Source organism: Salminus brasiliensis, chromosome 1, assembly GCF_030463535.1.
Source record: "Salminus brasiliensis chromosome 1, fSalBra1.hap2, whole genome shotgun sequence".
NCBI lineage: Eukaryota > Metazoa > Chordata > Actinopteri > Characiformes > Bryconidae > Salminus > Salminus brasiliensis.
Genome location: NC_132878.1, coordinates 79138264 through 79162303, shown reverse-complemented (window position 1 = coordinate 79162303; position 24040 = coordinate 79138264). Strand labels below are relative to the sequence as shown.

Below are 24040 nucleotides of genomic sequence, written 5' to 3'. Positions count from 1 at the left end.
TTTCTTTTGTTTGGTTGTTTTTTGTTTTTTTTACATGAAAATACTAAAAATAGTGATAAAAAGCCAACTTTATTTATTTATTTACTTACTTACTTACTTATTTATTTAACTTGTGAAACCCATTAGTTAAAATAAAAGGAATTACTTTAGTCACCTAGGCTATTTATTAGACTTGGTAACGGAGTACATGTTCAATAATATAGTTGCATAATTTCAGAGATCTTAACTCCCCATCACACATGCACAGTGTCATGGTCCTACAACTTGGGCCTACTTGAAGCCCCAGGCCACAATATCCCTTGTGACCCCAGTGTCCTCTTTCTAAAATGTAAAAATGTAAGCATTTTCAAAGTTGTCCTTGTGGCAGCCTATTATTATATACAGTTAACTCAACACCTTGTTTAGCTAATCAGTACTTCATTATGGTAAATCAAGTGTGCTTATGGTGAAAACATTTTTATGGGTTGTCTGGTGGTATCCAAGAAAAGACTAGAACCAAATATCAACTACATAAATAATATATATATATATATATATATATATATATATATATATATATATCAAATAAATAAGACTCAGTTTATTTTACTGCATTTATGTTTATGTGCACATATTCTAATTTTGTATTGTGTGTTTTTTCCTTTAAGCACCGCATAATACGTACCGCATAAATCAGATGAAATGTAAGATGCACTATTATAGAAAGGAAAGGACATGGTGTGTGTGTGTTTTCCTGTTTTACCCTCAATGAGCCGTGTCCTAGGTCTACGCAGTTTCGGAGCTGACTCATTAGAAAGTGGGTTAAATCTTCAGCACACACAGTTGTCCTCAAGACACACACATCTGTTTCCACTCTAGATGCAAGCCAGCCCTCTGCATTGTCTGAGTTTCTGTTCCATCTCAGGGGAGCTGCGATGTCATGCTGAAACGGCTGCTCTGATTGGCCCATCTGCTGAGACCTGGCTAAGACCCTACTAGGCCAGTGGGCTGAACTCATTCAAAGGAAGCGCTCTGGTTGTAAGACGCTCAACAACACTGGAAGTTTTAGAAACATTTATCAGAAAGCATTAGTTTCCTCCATGCATGGAAAACACCAGTGAACTTTGCATGTCAATGTAATCGTTGAATATCGTAAGGCATTTTCTTAAAAAGGGCCTCCTCTATAGGTTCCATACTGACCTCACTATATTCTTCACATTCCTGTTAACCATCTAGTGCATCTTGATATACTGACGTGTTATAATTATAAACCATTGAGCTAGTTGGCAACAATATACAAATATATGGCTCTTGTTTCACAAGAACTCCGTGCTAATAGTTTGTCAACTCGGCTGACATACTGCAGTTGACCTATTCATGCTCTCTGCAAGAGTTGCTACTTGCTGCAAGGCTGGATAAGCTTTACAGAACAGCTGCAAAATGTCATTCAACCTAATGAGAAATGACCTGAATTTAGCATGATATTGATTTCCAAAGGATATAAATATTGTCTGTGTGTGAAAGGTCACTGTGTTTAGAGTAGTAGTAGTAGTATTATATTGGTCTTTATTATTAGCTGCAATAACATGTAATAAAAGTCAAATTTCACTGGTAATATTTACCATTTGTACCATGTACCAAAAGATTTCCACTTTTGTATTAAGAACCTCTAAGTAAGTAAGAAAGGCAATTACCAAGCAATGTACTAGACCTCTTTTTTGTCTCAATCAGCCTCAATTCTTACTCAATACTAGAGCATTTATCAATAGCCTTAATAGCCTAGATGACTGAACTATTTCCTTTTATTTTAACTAATGGGTTTCACAAGTAAAATGAATAAATAAATAAATAGTTGTATTTTTACCACTATTTTTCCAATTTCATGTCAAAAATAACACTATTTTACAGAAAACAAATAAATAAACATGTTTAAAGTAAATAAATAAAATATTGAAACAAAACGCCATTAGAAGATGGGTAAACTGCGATCATGAAGAAATGCACATGGTCCGCAACAATAATCAAATACTCTGTGGCGAAATAAAAATTCTTGATCACAAAAGTACATCACTTCTTGACAGAAGACCAGGCCACGTTTTTCAGGTCTTCAACTGTGCAGTTCTGGTCAGCCCCAGCTTTCTGTTTTTGACCAACCGAAACTGAACGGAGCGTGGTCTTCTGTTGTCATCTGCTTCTAGGCACAGCGTATTGTGCACTAGGTGCTCTTCTGCTCACCACAACGATCTGTCTATCTGTTCTCAGTTGACCTTTCTCATCAACAAGGTGCTTCCGTCCTCAGAACTGCTGCTCACTGGATGCTTTTTTTCTTTATTGCACCATTCTGAGTAAACTCTAGAGACTGCTGTGTTGAAAATCTCAGGGGATCAGGGATAAGCAATTACAGAAACACTCAAGCCCGCCCATCTGGCACCAACAATCGCCTATGCTCAAAAACAACTAATCACTAAGATCAGATTTTTAACCCCATTCTGATGGTTGATGTAAAGCTGCTGGCCGATATCTACACGATTGGCTGTGCAGATTGTTGTACAAGTTAGTAGGTCTCATCACAATTGCATAGACTGTATACAACTAGTTTAGAACACCCCTATCCATCTGTCCATCTATCCATCCATTTATCTATCTGTCTGTCTGTCTATCTATATCTATCTATCTATCTATATATATATATATATAAGCTTATTTTTCTTATGTTTATATATATATATATATATATATATATATATATATATATATATATATATATATATATATATATATATACACACACACACACACACATATATATCAGACAGTAACAAATATTTCAGAAGGTTGAATGGGATTTTACCACCTAGCAACAGCTGCTATGAAAGAAAACCATGTGCAGAAAACTAATACTTTTATTCAGTAACCTCAAGAAATGTGGCTTGAATTTCACACTGACTTGTTTTTGTGCTCCGGGTATCCTCCGGTGGGGTTGCCAGATCCTCTTCGTCAGCCAGAATCTCTTTAGTGAAGTTGGAAGGGAACATTCCCGTCTTGCCATTGAGAGAGCCTTCCCACCAGCCTTCCTCCACCTACAGCACATCAGCACACTTTACACACACACGTACTGGGTCATGAGCCTGACCCTACTCTAGGAACATCATCCGCATAAATGTGGCTTAAAAAAAAAAAAAAAAAAAAAAAAAATCACACACTAACTGACTGCTGAGTATCACAAGTATGAGACTGTGCATAATAACGCTCACCTCTCCCAGAACCTCAATGACATCTCCAATCTTGAGCTCCAGCTCATCTTCGTTCTGTGGGATGTAGCTAAAGGCAGCTTTGCAACGCCTCTTCCGGATGGCCTCACCTGTGACCATACACAGATGTGGGTGAATGTGTGAATTTATTTCTGGGAAAATATATTATCCAAAAAAATGTTCATCCAAATAATCATCCAAGATAAAGTGACCGGCCTAATCATAGGTATCGGCAGTTGCATGATGCATGCATCATAAAAACGCAGATGTAGAGAAACATCAAGCAGTGTTCAATAACTGCACATATTTGCTGTCACACAAAAGCTTGTACCTCCAAAATATTAACTTTACAGGACAAGTAAAAAATAATTACAAAATTAAAAGATTTTGGAGCATTCCCATTGGTTTCTTATCATGACATTTTCTGTATGTCATTTTTTCCCCCCTTTTTTCTCCCAATTTAATAGTGCCAATTAATCCACTCATTCTTAGCTCCCACTAGCACTAGGAGGACATTCCCTCCGTTACATGTTAATCCAGCCGCTGCCGATGCTGCATCTCCAGGCAGAAAACACATTGGGAGGAAATCGCTGGGTCTCCAGGTGCACCAACTAACAGACTCCGGTGCCAGCCAACTTCATGTTAAGCGTAATGAGGGTAGAGAGCGCCCCACATCTTGGACTCTTGGACTCCGGCCACTGATGGTTCATCATGAAATTTTGACACAATGTATTTTGTGTGAGACAGTGACAATATACTGCATACTAACTTATTCTATCCACTCATTTTTTCCCCCCAATTTTCCCAGACTTTCTTCGGATAATGTCATACTACATTCCCCTACTGTGTGCATCAGTCTGCTCATCCTTTCAGTAGGCCAGACACTAACCCTCCTTACAGCTACAAAGTGCATGGCCCATTTATCTGAACTGCTGACCGGCTGAAGCAGTGTTTCACTTCTCCTTCCAAGTACTACTGAAAATACGAGCTGGTTTAAATATGAGTGGGTGTTCGTCATGCTAGTGTGGATCTGTGCAAACATGTGAAAATGAACTTTTCCCTTCTGAATATCGTGGTGCTTTTTTTTTTTTTTTTTTTTGCATTGTAAAAAATTGCACCACTGTTTGAATCTCGTCTGTTCACACAGCGGGAACATGGAAAATGGACCAACAGAAATGATGCAAAATTCCAGAATTATATTGGGAATTAAATTTCAATATATCATAATCAATAAAGATTTTTTTTTTACAATAAACCATCAAAATGTAATGTAAGCAAGTGAGAACACATTACCTCTATCGACTAAGATTACTCATTATAGTTTGCTTCTTGAAACAAGCCAAATTATCTGCCAATGAAATAAGACCACTTCTTTAGATAATGACTTTTATTAAAAAGCTATAGAAATAAGTTGAATAATATTCTTACACCAATATCAGATTGGAAAAATACTACATATATTGACTTGTTTTAGGATGTCTTGCTAACATGAAATCTGTTCATGAATATAATCAGTATCACAATATTACATTTGATGGGTTCAAATTCTCACACCAGTAGCGTCCTACATTTAAACAGTGCTGTGACACACTAAGTACACTGATTTTTCTTACATTGTCCATATACTGTGCTGCAAGTATGAATGATGTTCTGAAAGTAACATTTAATGGACCAGTGTTAAAGTTCTGACACAATCCAGAACGTGCTCATGAAGACATATTGTAACAAATTATTACAACAATCAAATACTGTAATATTGTCCAGACCTTTCTCTGTCTATAGTTATACAAAGACAATATGCCTTCTAGAGGACAATCTGTATAGATTTGATTCAGTTCAGTTCAACCTTATTGTCATTATATTAATACAAGCTTGTACAGTACAACAAAACACTGTTGGGCTAAGTCTCCACTGCAGAATAGGTAGGACATACAATAGTGCAAGGACAATAGACAAAATATGAGACAGGGTGCATAGACAATACTTACAAACTATACAAACCTGTGCATGTACATGTGCAAATGCATGAATGAAGACTGTGTGATTAAGGGCCAAACTAAGTTACTACGCTAATAGTTAGAGACGTTCAGGGGTGTGTGCTGAGGTAGGCCAGTCTGATGTTGTAGACAGCATTGCATATGTAAACAAGTTGCAGTGCAGTGCAGTAATGAGTATAGCAGCTAGTGATCAGGTTGAGAGAATAGTACACAGCACATGTACAGCAGAGGGCGTTCCAGTTAAAGCGCACTAGTGTTGGGTCTTGGCTTGTGGCTTGTTGTTGTGCAACTGCATTGTGCCTCGGCTTGGCCAATTGCATCCCACACTGTTGGTGGAATTTTGTAAATAAAAAAAAGAGCCTATCATTTTTTTTCTTACTTGACTGACAATGGAGTTTGATATCATGTGTAAACACTGTTCAAATCTCAAAACATATCCTTCCCTCCACAGTCCATACACTTCATACTGGAAACTAAGCTGCAGAAAGAGCTCATTTTGTAATGTAACGCACTTCTATACATTCTACTATTCAACCTACAGCAGCGTAGCTCCGCCTATTCACAGTGAAGTTATACAGAGCGTTTCAGTCTGCATAAGGCAGTGTACAAGGCAGCCAATCAAAACAGATGTCATTTACATATATTAGTCTCAAAAACAGTAACAGGGTGTTCAAATGATAAGGAATAAAGAGAGGTCATAAAAAATGGCCATGGCAAGCCAAGAGTACATTTAGCTGTTTTAGTGCAAAAATTCAAATCTGTGACCTCAGAGAATAATAATAATAATAAACAAAATAAAAATAAAAATAATAAAAAAACAGCAAGAAAAATGTGGGATATGGGACATTTTAATGATCCCCCTCCCATGTAAAAACAAAAAGAAATTACACTAACAGGAGACCCTTTTCAGTATCAAGTGCTGGTAGATTTGTATTTTTATTTATATACAAGTCGCAAGAAATGACCAGGTGTAAACAGGGTTTAAGTGTTGGATGCGAGGTATTTCTGCTAACCAAAGAACAGTTTTAGACGCATAAGCAAATCTGCCTCTCACTTCTGAACTAATCAAACTCAATGTTCCAAAAAACAGCCCCTGGAGGAACCTTTTCAGTGTATCCACAACCACTCACAGTCAGACTCTAGTACACACATCATTTGCATGATGTTGGACTGGTGCAAACTTTGCATCAAGTAGCTAGTAGCTCAAATCAACAGCTCATCAGTAATGAGACAACTCATGCAAGCCCTTTAGACAAAGACTCTTCAGATAAATCTCTATCCCTGTTCCTGATAATGCCCACCGTTAACATACAGCCACATCAGAGGCCTGTTGTCAGACTAGCTGTCGTTCAGAGAGATGAACACATGAGGGCAGCACATGTTTCCACACTAGGTGGAGCAAATGCAACTAGTCTGATACATTATATGCGGTAACTCTGTTTACTTGGAATTAATGTTAAGATTAATGGCTAATAGCTTAATGGACTTCAGTGCTAATGGACAGGACAAAACTGTAATACCATTGTAGACTGGATCTATAAACAGGTAAATTCAAGAGTTTTACACCACATTTAAAACAGGCTGATTTTGCACCGAGGACGGAACGAAAGGGTGAGCTGTCTATTATCTGTCCAGTATGGACGACAAGGCCAATGAAATGCCTGCCTTGAACAATTATACCAGAGACAACCTCTCCTGCTGCGGATATAAGTCATCTCCATTCTATCACATTATGCACACACACATGCAGGCGCACACAAACCCCATGGCCTCTGACGTAATATACAGTCAGTCCTTTGAGTACGATCTGCAGAGCTGCTTTAATTGTCTGACTAAGAGACTGCTTTAATTACTTTCAGACACACACACACACACACACACACACACACACTTACTCTTGAGTGAATCTTACTGTTCAGCAGTCCTTAACTACACCCCCTCTGAAACCAGTCTGTACCAGAACAAGCACTGTCTAACCACGCTATGTGTACAATACCTGATCCAAAGCCAAAACCGTGAGCAGCAACCGGCGCACACACACACACACACACACACACACACACACACACACACACACACAAACACACTGACATAAACATGATACCACGTTTTATTTTCCAATACTAAAATCATATCATATACATTAGGTACTGTCAGGATAAAAAAAAAAAAAAAAAAAAAAAAAAAAAAAAAAAAAAAAATATATATATATATATATATATATATATATATATATATATATATATATATATATACACACTGTTAATAGCTGTAATTTACAACCTATTATTATATAATAATTATTATATTTGTATAATGGAATCTAATTAAGTTCTGTTATTTCCTCATGACTTGTCTTTTTGCTCCCCAGTTTCTCTGCAGTTCAGTCATTTATACTTTCCACAAGCTCAGACTCCCACTATCACACAAGGGTGAATGCTAACACGTTCTAAAGCCATGAGAATAGCTATATGCATTTATGTGCTGCTAATGCACAGTCATTGGACAGCTCTACATACTTTGAGGAGAACACTAACAGCCATCAGCTAACATGCCAACACTCACACTGACTAGCATTGACTAGGTCTGTGATCACCTGTATTGTGATAAATGTTGTGTATCGCGAAAAATTTCTTAAAATATCATAATATAGTACTTTTACCATATCGCCCAGCCCTACAGTGGCATCACCAAGGATCCAACCTGCAATCTATCTTGATGTTAGGGCCAACACTTTTGCATGAGGGCACCACAATTTTACACAGCAGACAGGAACACTGCTCCGTTTTAAGACACATAATGACATATTATAGGTAACACATGCTTAAGGGTGGGCAATATGTCAATTTTGCTACCGTGATACACTATGTTTTTCTAAGCATATTAAGGATCTGGTCAGTGCTTAAAGAACACTGATCTACAGCATGTTCCAGTACAAGTAGTGTAGTTAGTCTGGATTAAGTAGATGAAGTGCTACAGATTTTGAATATAAATGCATTTTGTCTGTGATCACGTGGGTGGTGTGGTCTGGCAAAGTATGCCTTTAAGGCCATAATCTAATCTTTCAATTTGGTGCTATTTCCACTGTAAAACAACCCGTTCCTAAGTACCCATGCTGATTCTGGTTACACCTCATATTAGGGTACCAAGTGTACCAAACTGTGACTATAGGGTGGAGCTAGAAACAGTACAGACAGCTGATGGTTTAAACACAGTCATCACGAGTCAGCACTCTGCACTCGACTCAGGCAGCTCCTGCTGTGTGTTTACTCTTAATACAGGCATCGAGTTTCAACAAATATATTTTTCATCCCCTTAATTAAGAAGAGTGTATTTTGATTCATGTTTTGTTTAAAATATTAAAAAGAGTTTAATCTCTTTTGATGGAGTTGTAACTGTCTCTACTGTCCAGGGAAGGCTTTCTAACAGATTTTGGAGCATTACCGTGAAGATTTGATTGAATTCAGCGACAAGGGTGTTAGTGTCACCTCATCCCCAACTCCCCAAAGTATGCAAACAGTATTGGATGGAGCATCATCACTCCAAAAAACAGGGTTCCACTGATCCACAGCTCAATGCTGGGGGGCTTAATACCCCTCTAGCCCACGCCTGGCATTAGACATGGTGCCAAAAGGTTTATGAGTCAATTGGCAATACATCTCTGCAGGGACTAGACACATCTGTTTCAGCAATGGGTGGAACGTAAAGTTGCTGCAGGAGCTAGTAATCAGCAAGTAATTGGTTCTGTCCTGACCGTGGAGTGGACAGAACCAAGACTTTTGTGTACTGTTACACTCCAAGCAGTTCTTGACTGTACATTTGATTTTATGAATGAACCATTGGTTCAGCAGCCAGTCAGCAGTACCTTTCTTGGCCGGCCTGAGGCAGGAGTCTGATCCAGGGCTGGCGCTGCCATTGGACAGGTCAGATTTAGGCCCGGCCGTCTGGGAGGCTGGACTCGTCTCCTTCTTCACCTCCTTCTTAATCTCCTACGAGAGACAGAACAGAGGAAAACATTGTTTAGCAGCCAGCAGGGGGAGCAAGAGATCACTATCTCCTGCTATGAGAGAGAGAGAGAGAGAGAGAGAGAGAGAGTGGAAGAGAAAGCAAAAGGGAGGGGAGAGTGGGTGAGAAAGCAAGAGAGTAAGTGAGAGAGAGAGAGAGAGAAAGAGAGAGAGAGTTAGTCCTCCACGCAGCAAAGCGGAGCTGGACTCATTTCCTGGATGCAGTGACTCAGAGGAGTAGTCAACCCCACACACACACACACACACACACACAAGCCTTAAGCGCTTCTCCATCTGTGTCTCACAAAAGACCCCTCGTTCTCTGCTTCTCTTTCTCCTTCCTTCTTGATGCAGTGGTGAGGTATAGGAAGGCCCTTAAAGCCCTTACAGTGTTAAAGTGATAGATCAGTTAACAGTCTTAATTTGCAGAGCTTCCCTCTAACCTCACATTTAGTCAATCAGCTAGGACATAATAGGTGTCTGAAGTTAGCTTCCAGAATTTTGTACAGGAGCTTAGAAGCAAGCAATGGAAACTACAAAACAGAATGACTACCGGTTCAGCAACTGCATGTCTAAATGATCACACACTTGCCATAAGCTACTTAAAGGCCCATGTCTTAAAATAAAAATGTCACTGAGCCTTCAAGACATGAAGATACACCATGTGTCCAAATATTTGTGGACACCTCCTCCAGGGACTTGAAGTTGCATCCATTGTGGTCACAGATGTGCAAATGCATGCATGTAGCTTGTCTAGTCCCTGTAGAGACATACTGCCAACAGAATAGGACTCTTTTAGGACCATGCCTCTTAATGCCAGGCGTCGGCAAGAGGGGTACAAGGCACTCTAGATTTGAGCTGTGGAAAGAGGAAGGGATTGGGCCTGTGGTGAGGAGGAGATGTTCAACAAACATCATGCCCTCTTTAACACTCGTACATACAGTGTATATTTAAATGATTTATATGTTTATGCACTCCAGCAAACTCTTAATTCAAACATTTTAAGGAAACCTGGTTTTCCATGATATCGGCCCTTTAAGTGGTCTGAATCCAACTTGCTCAAGTGGCTCCTGATCCTGAATGACATACTGTTGTCTATAAAAAAATGCCCAGATTCATGTGTCCAGATGGATGCTAGCACTATTTGTAGCCATTAACCTTTATGTCTCAGCTACATTGTTAGCTACATTAGAATGTTGTCGTCATCTTGTACCAATTCCGCCATGTCTGTCTGTCTGTCTGTCTGTCTGTCTGTCTGTCTGTCTGTCTCCACCTACTCTTCACTCTTTTTCATCATCATGTCTCTCGCTCCCTTCCCCTCTGACTGACAGAGCAGTTAATTGAGCAGTGTGTATTTCAGATCTGCTAAAATACTGTAAAATAATATAGTTATTGTAAAGTAAAACAGTTATAAATGCATGAAATACTATAACAATCAGCTAATGAAATAAATTAGTAACTGACAGACTAACAATACACACTGACTCACTGATAAACAATCTGACTGTCTTGCTAACAAACTGACTGAATAATGAACTGTCTGACTGTAACAAACAGTCAGACTGAAAAATAAACAAACAGTCTGAATAATGAACAAACAGACTATGTCTGGCTGTAGCAAACATACTGAATGATGAACAATCTGACTGTAGCAAACAGGCAGAGTCTGACTGTAGCACACAAACAGACTGAAAAATAAACAATCTGTCTGTAGCAAACAAGCAGACTAAATGATGAACAATCTGACTTTAGCAAACAGGCAGAGTCTGACTGTAGCAAACAGGCAGAGCCTGACTGTAGTACACAAACAGACTGAATAATGAACAATCAGACTGAATAATGAACAATCAGACTGAGTCTGACTGTAGCACACAAACAGACTGAATAATGAACAATCAGACCCTAGCAAACAAACAGACCAAGTGACAGACTGACAGACAGACCGAGTGACAGACAGCCAGACAAAAAAATAACCCAACTGAAATAATAAGCTGATTAACTGAGCCTGGCAGCCATAACTGCCAGGGTCGCTATGGAAATTTGCAGCCATTACACTGCAGTACCATGCCAGGCCTTGCAATTCTCAACAAGTGCATAGGGTGTCCCATCTCTTATTTTGCACGGATATGGATTCAGAAGCTTATGAAAAATTCCTTTTAATACAGGCTAAGATCAATGACCATAGAGGGGATTGGGTACAGCTGCCTGATAAATGATGGAGAACATCATAACTTGGGGCAAGCTAAAATGCTTCTTAATATGCACACAACATAACTCCATCGGTGGCCAATTTAAAGGAAAGGCTCTCCCCGTTTGCAGGGGGGTTATTAGAAATGAGTTAACTGAAATGAGGAAAACTGAATTGAAACAATTGAAGTACGGAATAGGTTGGTATCAATAATTCATAATTTAGTTTGAGTCAATATTTTACAGTACAGCAAAATAAGAAGACTTGAATTGAATACTGGTCTACAATATCAGTCAAATCTAAGCATCTGGCCAACATGCAATTATTTGCTATTAACAGTATAACTCCAATTTCATATATCCCTATTTGAGAGTTCATTACAGCATTATAACAGAACCACATTACAGACATTAGGACAAGACTGTGGAGTATAGATGTATAGATAGATCACTTTATTTATCCCATGGGGAAAGACAGTTTTTACAGCAGCAAAATCAAACAAGAGAGCAGCATAATAAAGGCACTTAAAGTAGTAGTAAGAAGAGTTTAGCCTGATCCATCCAGTTCAAGCTTAAAGCAAACACACCAGCCACAAGCTAGTTCTAACACAACTCACGATAGTATCAGAAATATCAGAAATACATTAGATGATTGAAACAAAGAAAACACAGATCTCAATCTGCTCATAACAGTAGGCTACAGTAACAGTAGCATATAGACTAATTTAGCACGGTAAGCGGTAGCTGTAGTAATCATTTTGTGAAAAAGTGTGTTCTAAGCTGTGAATGTGAGACTTTACCAAACACTAAAAAAGAAACAGCTTAGAAAGTTTCTGCGTTTGAACCATGAGCATGCCAGTTTTCTCTGGGTTAAGCAGCGGCTCTGTGGTGTTGCCTCATAGTGCTGAATGAGGTGACTGGCGAAATGTGCTGCATATCTTGATAGACTTCAGTCTGTATGTTAGAGCAGCAGCCTCTCGCAGGCCTTTTGTGACACCTTTGCAGTGTGTGCACTGAAAATGCACTCACCACTCAGAGAGTGCTCCAGGGTACCGTCTTCACTTGGTGAACTGTTCTACTAATCATTTTCTTTAGTTTGAGTTTGGTTTAATCTAAGATGTGCCTGAAAATAATGATTAACAATGGAGCAGAGTCTCAGGAGCTTAAGAAGCATAAGAATGGCTCTTTAACACTCCAAAACTGCCCATTCCCCATCACTACACAACTGTTTAATGAGCTTAGCTGCTACTAAAACATCATTAAAATGATTAAGATCTCTGTCAAAACTAAGAAAACTAATTTCCCCAATAAATATTTTGCTAAGCAAGCTAACCTGACAGTGCTTATCTGAGTGATTCGCTTCACTGCAGCTTTATAAATACGCTGACTCCTCAAATCCTGTCCCAACAATCAGCAGCCAATAATAATCGAAATAGGATTGTCATATTTGACTGAGATCTTTCACATTAACAGCAGGAGTCTAAAGGAAGGCAGCTGTTCAGACAGCTGTTTCCTCAGCTTGTAATGTAAATAAGAAATGGCGGCTAACAGGAACGGTAAAGGTTGAGGCCTGGAAAAACCAAGAAAAATTTCAGAGATAGCGGCTAATAGGATTGCTCGAAAGACCCACATTTGACCGCAAAAGACCTTCAAAACGGTTTAGCAGACTCTGGAGTAGGAAATTTTCCGTGATTCTTACCACAAAATTCAGCGTAGACGGAAAAGATGGAAATGAAAATGTCATTTTGCTTAAAATATATAATAATAAAAAAAATAAAAATAAAAAAAAGGTTTCATCTTTTACTTTATGCCTTTTAGAAATGGGGTCATATTTTATTCACCTGGCTACTCACCAAAAAAATAAAAAATAATAAATTGGTTGCCCAAACTTTTGCATGCCACTATAATCTGCACTGATCTGAGCCAAAGGCACACTTTTTAATCCAGTGCCCTCAATGACCATTGTATAGTGTTCCCTGAAAAACCTACTGTACACAGAGAGAGAGAGAGAGAGAGAGAGAGAGACCAAGCACGGTATTCACATTTGTCCATGATTAATGAGTGGGAAATCAGAGGGCAGCTAACACAGAGACTCTGACCTTCTGCAGAACACACAATAGAGACAGTGAAGGGACAATTATGGGCCAAAACCTCCCATACATCCATTTCCAGATCCCAAGCTTCTTAATTTGAGCATAAAAATCTATTATAATACATTAAATCAACCAGAAAAACAGCATAGACAGCTGTCCAATTATCACAAACATCAAGTAAACAAGTCCATCTGCTTATCTGAGATACGAGAAATGAATGAATCATCACAGCGGCGATAAACATTGGCTGAATGCTAAAGTACAACCAAAGCCTTTATTTTGTATTACCATTAATGGCTGACACTCATGGTGCTAATGCCAGTATCCATCCAACCGTACATGTAGAACTGCAGCCAGAGGCTTTAAAACATTCAGAGCTTCTGGGCGTGTGTGTGTGTGTGCGTGCGTGTGTGTGGACGTGCACGTTTAGTAAAGCATGAATCAGGGATAAGTCCGAGTGCCCTTTCTCATTTATACTTTATTGTGCACAGAGAAGCATGCAGAGCAAGACACTGCTTACATCACTGTTACATAAGCAAACCTCTCCTACAGCTCATATTAGCTCTTCTGTACACTGACGCATATACATAAACAGCGGTACTGGCAACCATACTGACCAGATAGGGTCAGAACTTTTTCCATCAGGCCCTTTTCCTTTTTTTGTTATTTTAAAACCATAAAAGTATAAAATAAAAAAAAAATAAAGTGTCATTTTGATTAAAATATATTAAAAAGTTTCATCTTTATCTTTGGAATTATGTCTTTTGGAAATTGGGGTCATATTTTATTCACCTAGCTATTTACAATAACAGAAACTTGGGTGGCAGGTGCTGCCACACAAAAACCTTGTATCTGCAAAATTGTAACTTCATAAGAGGAAGGGAAAAAATGAAGTTTTATAGCATTTAAACATTTTAAATCAATCATTCAATAAATGTTAAACTGTCAGTTTGACAAATACAAATATTAAACTGTTGTGAATCTGGACAGAGAAGCTGGTTAGCATTAGATTAGTTACATTTACATTTAAAGCACTTATTCAGAGCAACTTACAAAAGTGCTTTGCTATTTACCCAAGAAAAACCTCAGCTAGTTAGAATAGACTAATAGTTCAAAGAAACCTCTAAGCTTAGACATTGCTAAACACAATACAATAAGGCGACAATAGAACTAATCGTCCAAGTACTCTCTGAAGAGGTGGGTCTTCAGTCTGCGTTTGAAGACAGCGAGCGACTCGGCTGTTCGGACACCCAGGGGAAGTTCGTTCCACCACTTTGGTGCCAGGACAGAAAAAAGCCTGGACCCCTGTCTTCCGTGGATTTTGAGGGATGGCGGGTCGAGCCGAGCCGTACTTGAAGCTGGAAGGGCTCTAGGTGCGGATCGGCCTTTGACCATTGCCATCAAGTATAGAGGGGCTGGTCCGTTTTTGGCTTTGTAGGCCAGCATCAGGGTTTAGAATCTGATGCGGACAGCAGCTACAGGAAGCCAGTGAAGAGAACTGGCTAGATAGCAGCAGGGCTGGGCAATATGGTAAAAATACTATTGCAATATATTTTAACGATACACAATATTGATCATGATACATGTACTCACACAATAATACATCGGCAGCAATAGATTCTTAAAAACTACTATTCAGATCCTCTCCAGTACTGAATACAGTCTGTACTCCAGTTAACTGAAGCCTACGTCACACACGTTTAGAGGACAGAAATCAAGCATCTGGGAGCACAAAGTCGAGTGAATGATCTTATGAGAAACGTAAAAGCAGATAAACGTGATCTGGGCGTCGCTAATTTGCGACTATAATGTTATAGGTTAACCATCAATGGAAATCGTAGCATTGCGAGAGCCTTGTTTTGAAGTAGAAGTGCTTATTGGGTGCATTTCCGGCTCGGCTGGCTACGACTGTTATAAGGCAAATTTAGCCATTTAGCCTCTCCTTTATGTTTGGAATGACTCCAGCTGTTTGTTTTCCCACCTGTTTTCAGTGACTTTACCAGTCTGTGAGCTCCCACCCCTCTTTGGGGGAATGAGCTTATTTGGCCATGTATTCGACAGACGGAAACCTGACACATCAGACATGATGGAATTTTGAAATACTGCATTTGAAGATGCACTCATTATTTTAAATGGATAAAAACTGCACACACACACACACACACACACACACACACATTCATGTATCCTTTGCACATGCTAAATAATTCTTTTTAATATACACATAGTCTGTAGACACACACACACACTTTCCAATAATGCTACATTTAAAACACCCAGTGCTAAAGGGGGCGATAGTGTTGGGGGGAGGGGGGGGGGGGGGTGACCTAGCATCTGCAAACAAGATTTAAGGAGATGGATAGAGAAGGAAAAAAAGAGGTGGAGGGTGGCACAAATGAGAAAGCAGAGAAGAATAAGAGGGAGAAAGAGAGAAAGCAGAGAGACAGAAAGAGATAGAGGCCTTTGATAACCTATTTAAGATAAAGACACCCCCTCCACACACACACACACACACACACACACATACACTGTTGTGGGGAAAGCAAAGCAAAATGAAAGGAGTGACTAAAAGCACAGGCACAATGAAAGTGTCTGAGAGTCAACCTTGAGAAGTAGATCAGAGAGCATCTCTCCTGATAGAAATGCTGAGAGACATTTCTCTCTGAATGGAGGAGCAGCCTCCACTGCATCAGGCAGCAGAACACAGGCACACAACACACACACACACACACACACACACACACATATATATATATACACACTGCACTATAGAAAGCCACAAATTGCACAACTCGTCATCATTGTAAAATAGAACTGGCCCAACCTGTTATATCCAAGCAGCTCTCACACTTTTCACAGAAAAGAGCGGTTAGCGCTGTGGAGCAAGGTCAGCCTGTAACTTCAGGCTGTGGTCACCTCAGACATCCAATTTACACAATTGATATAAAAGTTTGAACTGCTTAAAACAGGCAGTGTTCACTCATTCTGCAGCGTCTCTGCCTGCTGAGCTGGAGGGGCCGGAGACTGTGCAGGAGCCCCTACTTCTGTGCTGTGCTGTCCTGCTCAGGCTGTTGGGTGAGTCAGCAGAAGGCTTGGTGCAGTTCATTGCCCTAGGCAATTCGGCATGACCTCAAGCCAGGTCAGTGCATGCACACATTTCCAAAAAAAGGTTTCCTCACATAGAACCAAAACACCATCAATAATTTGAAAATGTCCGTTAGCTCTCCAACGAGCCAAACGTTTGAAGCATCAAGGCAGTACCAACCAAAAACATTGAAATGAACCAAATGCAGGACGTGATGTCACGAGATGGTTGTGTTCTAGGCGTTCTTGCAGCTAGAGATGTACACGGGTAGGTTCTGTGCTTTAACTTCTTCCATCTGATGCCTTAGTTTAGCCTTTAGCAGTGTAGTTGCCTCAGCAAGGTAAAGACGTGTGTGATTTGGGATGCAGCCCATAAATTGTATGGCTTTAGCACACGTCCTTCTGTGGCAGTAAACAAAGCAACACATGCACATCATCAAAAACAAGGTTTAATACCGATATCCACCGGGTTTAAGGGTCCAGCGGTTAGATTTTACATCTTCAAGTTTGTTCCTGCTAGTGATGGACATGCAGGCACATCCGCCCTGTGCAGAATTGTACTGTCATATGGCCGCAATGTCACCTCCTCCCCTCCACTAATTTTGGTTTGACTGCCAACATGATCTCAAAGAAAACCAGTACAATGCATCATTGCCTTGCTTGGTCCGGACCAAGGGAATCTATCTACACGTATTTACTGACCCTTACACACAGTAAAGTGGTACGTACACAAGTATCGGAAGAGTTGATCCTGCTTTTGTTGGAGTAACTGTTTCTACTGAAGGTAGAGGTCAGGATGTTGGATGATCACCACCCCACCTCAACCCCAATTTATCCGAAGCATTGGATGGAGCATCATCATGCCAGAAAATACAGTTCCACTGCTCCACATCTTAATTCTGGGAGGCTTCATATCCCTTCAGCCCACAGCTAGCATGGGGCATGGTACCATGGTATCTGCTCCAGACAGTCCTATTCTATTGGCAATACAATACAGGGATTCGACTAGACAAGCTGTGTGCGCATTCATTAGAAGGGTTGTTCAAATGAATTGTACACCTAGGTACCACAATCTGGTATTGGAGCGGATAAAAGCTAACTCTAGGCCGAACAGAACTAGGACTGATGCCGTTGGGAGCCTTTGGAGCTAATGAAAGCGAATGCTAGGCCGGTTATTTGGTGCGCTGGGCCTGTGAGAACGATAAAAACTCCAGCGGGTCTCTTACTTCTAGCTGATTCCCCTCAGAAAATCATGTGAACGTATGAATGAGTGAAAGGGAGGTGGAAGCATCTGTAATTAAGTGAATGAGAGAAAGACACAGAAAAGGGTGAGGTAATGTGACTGAAGCTTAGCGACAAGATAGCTGTAAAGGAGTTTTTAGCCCCTAGCAGTCAGGAAATGCTAAAGAGATTAAGCTAGATGAGCTGGAAGAAATGGAGGACTGAATCATTCATGTTTCTTTTTTTCCCCTCTCTCTGTCCTGAATCAGAAGAGCTGGAGAAAATGGAGGACTGTTTCTCACTGGATGTGAGAACATTTTACTTTTTACATTTAACTTTCAGTGATGTTAATTTACTTAGCATCAGTGTAAATTTCTGATTCTGTTATTACTGATATTATTGCTAATAATGAGCATTTCAATTATTCAACTGTAATTCAACCATTTTTGTGCAACTTTCATAATATCAAGCCTTGATTACGGAGAGGAATATGCAAATGAGGCAAAATGAAATAACTGTTCTCTGAGCATTCTTTCCAATGGCATCATGACTTTCTTGTCACAATTCAGGCCAATCTTTGACCCATCAGTGTGTGCTACCGCCATAAAAAGAACAAAAAAATTGCGACGTATGAACATTTCATGCCGACTAGATCGAAAGAAATCCGGGACACCTGAATGTTACACTGCGAGATACAGTGTATTGCAATATCTAGCAATATAACTGTGTCATGCATATTGGGATGATGCACAACTACGTACATTGAAAATCAGATTGTTATTGGCAGATAACAGCTGTGGACAAATGTGTAGATTGGACCTTTATTTCCAAATTGATTTTTGATGATCTATTTACTAAACTCCAGAAGAGCTGGATGTTTAGGTGCTGCTGGACTACTGCTGTAGAAATAAGTGGTATTTCTGTAATGCTAATCCAGTTGGATTTTAAAATTTCTACATTTTACAAATGGTGTTTGTTTTAACATGGGCAAATATGTTTTTTTTTTTTAAATATGAGCCCAATATGAAGCATGACATATCAGCACCGTTCCATATCTCTTATATCTGTGGTACCGCATTGGACTCACCTTAGATCGGCTTCCGCTCATTAAAAAGCACTGTGTCGTTCTTCACAGTGAATCGGCACTCGCAGGCTTCATGGCGCGGTAGTGTAATGGCTGCTGGCCCCAGGGGGCTCAAAGAGCAGCTTGTGGGTTGAGGCAAAAGCACAACTACACACACACACACACACACACACACACACACACCTGAAACTGAGACAGGAGGACAGTGATGGAAGAGGCTGTAAGCAGCGCCCTGTGTGTTCAGCAGGACAGCAGTGCAGGCAACAGCAGAACACCAGCGTTAACCAGTGAAGCAGTTTTTCTGCAAGGCTCCAACACCATCAGAGTCACCGAGCCACCATGAAGAATCACAACCTTCTCATTCCGCCTCTTGACGAGTGGCAGCTGCAGCGCCCGCTTTAAACACACACTTCCTGCCTGCAGATCAGGCTGCGACAGACCCGGAGTCTAACCACAGACTTTAGTCTGCAAACTTTTGCATAAGCAGCTCACATTAAACACACACACACACACACACACACACACACACACACACACACACACACACACACACACACACTAAATGCATTCATACACATGCACACACAATTCAGTAAATACCACAAATACAGTACTCCCTCGTGTGTGTGTGTGTGTGTGTGTGAGAAAGTTACACATGTCAGTTGCAGTATTTCTTTCTGCTGCCTCACCAAGGTGGGACTGAATGTTCTTCAGAGACCTGAGTGGAATCCAGTGAACCCCACAGGGCTGTGCTCATGAATACGTTCATTGGGATGTTATGAATACTAATTAAATATTAATTCTTAATATTAACTAAGATAGACAAATCTATCGGCTATGTATATGTAGCAGAGGACTCAGCTGGCCCTAAAAGGTTCCTGCAGCCGTGCCAAAGCTCAGTATTTCCATCTAACAGTTGAACAAGGAGCTACAGCGTCCTGCGACCAGAGAGCCTTTTCAACCAAAATATACATTTATCTGATCCTGAGAGCCAATCATTCACGGTTAAGGATTACAGCAGCTTGATGGAACGGCTGCAGAAACTTCTTAAGGCCAGTGTAGTACAGTGTTAGATTTATTTGATCGTATCTGACTCAAACTCACATATTTGTAGAATGGGTAATGCTAATGCTTCTTGTGGAGGAAGCAGAGTCAACATTTTTAATACCACTAATCAGACACCCCACTGACCCAGTACACAGCAGAGCTAGCAAACACCACTAACCACACACAACAGCTAACAGTGCAGACCGCATTTAGCCAACGCCAAAAGTCCAGCAGCAACATGGTGGAGTTTTTCGCGCTAGATTAGCAGCCCTTTTCGGCCGGGTTTCCACTTTGAGCACTACATTCACAGTCATTCTGCACGGGACTGAACAGAGTCTCACAGCTAGTGCTCAGAGTTCGACAGCGTTTTAAATGTCGATTGCCTGGAAAGGTTAATGTGGCATCCAGCCCTGCCCTGGACTGATCGCACTGAAAGACGATCGGCAGCGGCCTGAAAAACACAGAATCGTATTGTGGGCTGAGTGTATTGTTACACCCCTAACTCCCATATATTAAACCTATGACAGTGGCTGCATGTAGAACTGAAGGTTAGCATTAGCTGGTCACCAGTGGCTCCTCCTCCTCCTCCTCACCAACCCCCACCACCAATATACCACACAATCACACACTCACCAGTCAACATACACACACATTCAGCAATACACACACTGGTAAACACTAACAGATAGACATACACAGCCTAGCTGGCCCAATTACACAAAGATTCACATAGATATTCCCCTACACACTCCTACACAGGCAGGTAAACGCCAGTGGAAACACACACACACACACACACACACACACACACACACACACACACACACACATACACTTCTACAAACAGAGCAGACTTCTTCCTCTCAAACTACTAAAATAAACATGCCAGCAATGATCACAGTTTTTACAAAGCATTATGGGGGTTGACTGGGCCCCCTCTCTCACTCTGGCAGAGCTAGAGCCTTGATCCTGATCCGAGCTCAGTCCGTTTCTGCTGTTCGGAAAACTGCGAAAACAATGGAGCGACTCACCTCGGCTGGGCAAGTCACACGCCACCACGCTCCCTGGTAATGTTATTCTGTTAACATCAACATGCCACAAAGGTGTGACTCATCCTGCACTGTCACAAGACTGACCCCTGCCCTATCTGCTGTACACATGCACATTTCACAGCTATTTTAAAAGAGTGTGTGCATAAAAAACCCCTCAACTGTCTGTGCTTAGGTCAAACACTGTTTCAAGAGTCAAAATGTACCTTTCAGTCCTGAGTCCAAATCCGTAAAACATCCTGTTCTTAAGTCTTCATGGTTGTGATGTCGAAACCATGAACACGTTCACATAAGACCACACATTTAACCTACGACAATCCAGCCTGCTGAGCTGACCCAGGGTGTATTACTGGAGTTGTAGGGAATTGTAGGGGAAAAACTTAGGGAACACGACTAAACATCATTCTGTTCCTGGATGCCGGAAAGCAAAAAGAGCAATGCAGCACTCCAAAGGATACAGACACCTGAAAGATTTGTTTATATTTGTTTACTGTTTTGTTTATTTTGTGTATTCCCATGATTTCTCATTCCTGAGAACTGATGAGAAATGCAGTACAAGTAGCATATAGGATATGAGCCCTTCAAAGTGTGTGTTAGGCTAACTGCCCTCTTGTATTAGCAGTTCATTAGTAATGCATGAATGAGATATTACCTTATTAGCTGTTAATCCTAGTGCTGTGTGTGTGCGCGTGAACGTGTACGAGTGTATGAGGCACTGCCTAATAAAAGGCTAATTCATTCTCTGTGTTTGCGGTCAGAACTGGTCAGCGGTCTCGGGAGACTCGGATCGTTTCTCCAGCGTCTCCGCGCCCTCGTGCCGCACGCGGGTTACCATGGAAACTGCACCAGGGGACTCTGACAGAACGGAGAGGTCCAGAACAGGCTGGGCCCCAAATGTGCGCACACACACACACACACACACACACACACACACACACACACACACACACACACACACACACAGCCCACATTATTTTATCTGTGTTCAGCTTTCAGGACGACAGAATGCACTACAGCACTTGTTCAACAATGTCTATGTTTGCTGAGCCTAGCGTCGGTCAGCCAGGGTGGACAGCACTGAAGTCCCAGAGAACATAGCTGGCCTTGTTGGAGTGAGTAGGATGGCCCTCCTTCTCCAATCACTCAGGCTGATGTTGGCCAGTGTGGGCATCTGTCAATTAATGTTGACAGAGTGTTTAGCATTAGCAACATTTTGGGGACCTTTATGCAAGGACATACTCAAACTAGGCCTTAGTACCGTGTATTGGGGCCAAGCACTATTGTCCCACTTTCCCACTCTCCCACTGGCCAGCACTTACATTCACAATTCACGTTGCTCAATAAAGGTATTACATAAGATTCATTATTAGCCCAAATATAAGTCGCACTGTTGACATACTGCCTGGACACGATCTGGACTGGACTTTGTAGCTTGGTGCGGATTGCCTAGTGTAAGTACACAATAGGAGGGACGTATATGCTAGCCTTCATCCCCCCAGCACTGGTAGCATCATATCATGTGATTGGGGAAGTCTTAAGTAGTGATTGGAAACTGGAAATAGTTTCCAATCACTACTTAAGAGAAAAAATAAATAATAAATAAATCATGCATGGGCTACTGAGGGAGTCTCCTCTTAATTACGAGGTATTGGGACGAGAGAACAACCTTGTGCTCCTAGCAAGAGCTCAGAAGAGAGCCCCCCCACACAGCTTTGCAGCGCATGGAGCTAACAGGAGGAGGGGAAAAAAAGAAGGCAGGCATAGAGGGAGGGCACAGGGTTTTCCCGATTCCAGAATAAGACATTACATAAGTACAATAAATGGACAAAAGTACTGGGACACCTGTTTACTCATTGTTTCTTCTGAAATCAAGGGTATTAAAAAAGAAGATCCTGCTTTTGTTCAACTAGATTTTGGATTTGGATGATAGATGGTCAGGATGTTGGATGATCACCACCACACCTCATCCCTAATTCCCCAACCCATCCCACACATACTGGATGGAGCGCCATCATGCCAGAGAACATAGTTCCACTGCTCCATAGTTCAATGCTTTATACCCCTCTAGCCCACGCCTGGCAATGGGCATGATGCCCAAGGGTTCACCTTTATCTGCTCCAGAGAGCACACAGAGAGTAGACAAGCTGTGTGTGTGTATGCATTTGTACATCGGTGTTAGCAATGGGTGCAACTTACTTATTCATTAGAAGAGGTGTCCACAAACATTTGGCCATGGTGTAATTTGACATAATGACCTACATGAATTACACAGTTAGGTAATGAACGACATTTACAGTAGATGCACATTCTGTGGGGGGGGGTCGAACCGTTCAAATGCACTTGGCTGGAAGATACAGCACCACTATCTGGGCACATCAGGAAGGAGATAAGGAAGCACTGAGTTTAATCTGAGCCACGTTATCAGAACGTAGAAGAGGGAAGCAGGTAATATCAGCAAACCTGCAGTTTTCAAGCTTACGCTTTTTGAGTAGGCCAGTGCTGAAGGCCTGTGAGGTCCAGCAGCTCGGACAGCAAGTATCAGACCACAGCGCCAGAGTGCTCCTCCGATCATGCAGCATGACACTGCTTCATAATCCACTGCCCACGGCCTATCAGCGCAGCCAAGCGAATACACACCACCTCAAACAGAGTGAGAGAGAGCGCGAGAGAGATACTGAAAGAGAACAAGGAGAGGTAGGGAGAGGACTCAGTGAGAGAACCTCAAAAGAACCCTATGGATGTTTAAATGGTCCTTTACCTTGTTAAAAGCTTCTTCCTATTGGTGGAAACCCTTTTGTAAATGTTCTACAGAGAAAGGGTTCTGCTACAATTATGTGTGTAAGATAAATACAATAAATACAATCTAAATATGAGTTAGTTAGAAACATCAATCAAACCCATTCATCCTCTTATCCGCTTCTTCCTGGTCAAGGTCACGGTTGGTCTGGCGTCTACCAGTAACAATTGGGTGCGAGGCAGCAATACTCCCGGACAGAGTACCACATGCAACTTAGCACTTAGCATAGCAAATTCACCTACCAGTG

General features: G+C 41.0%; 1 protein-coding gene across 5 annotated transcripts in view; it reads right to left on the bottom strand.

Moving 5' to 3' along the window:
* Nucleotides 1-24040, bottom strand: part of sh3kbp1 (SH3-domain kinase binding protein 1) — an 87089-nt gene that overhangs the window by 24907 nt on the left and 38142 nt on the right. For 4 of the 5 annotated variants that reach the window (XM_072690250.1, XM_072690225.1, XM_072690233.1 and 1 more), the window contains exons 3-5: nucleotides 9093-9216; nucleotides 3234-3340; nucleotides 2927-3059 (exon numbers count right to left, since the gene is read on the bottom strand). In XM_072690250.1, the coding sequence (XP_072546351.1) occupies nucleotides 2927-3059; nucleotides 3234-3340; nucleotides 9093-9216 (364 nt within the window). Of the gene's footprint in view, nucleotides 1-2926; nucleotides 3060-3233; nucleotides 3341-9092; nucleotides 9217-18903; nucleotides 18991-24040 lie in introns of those variants that run through there. The other variant, XM_072690241.1, reaches the window with a different exon arrangement.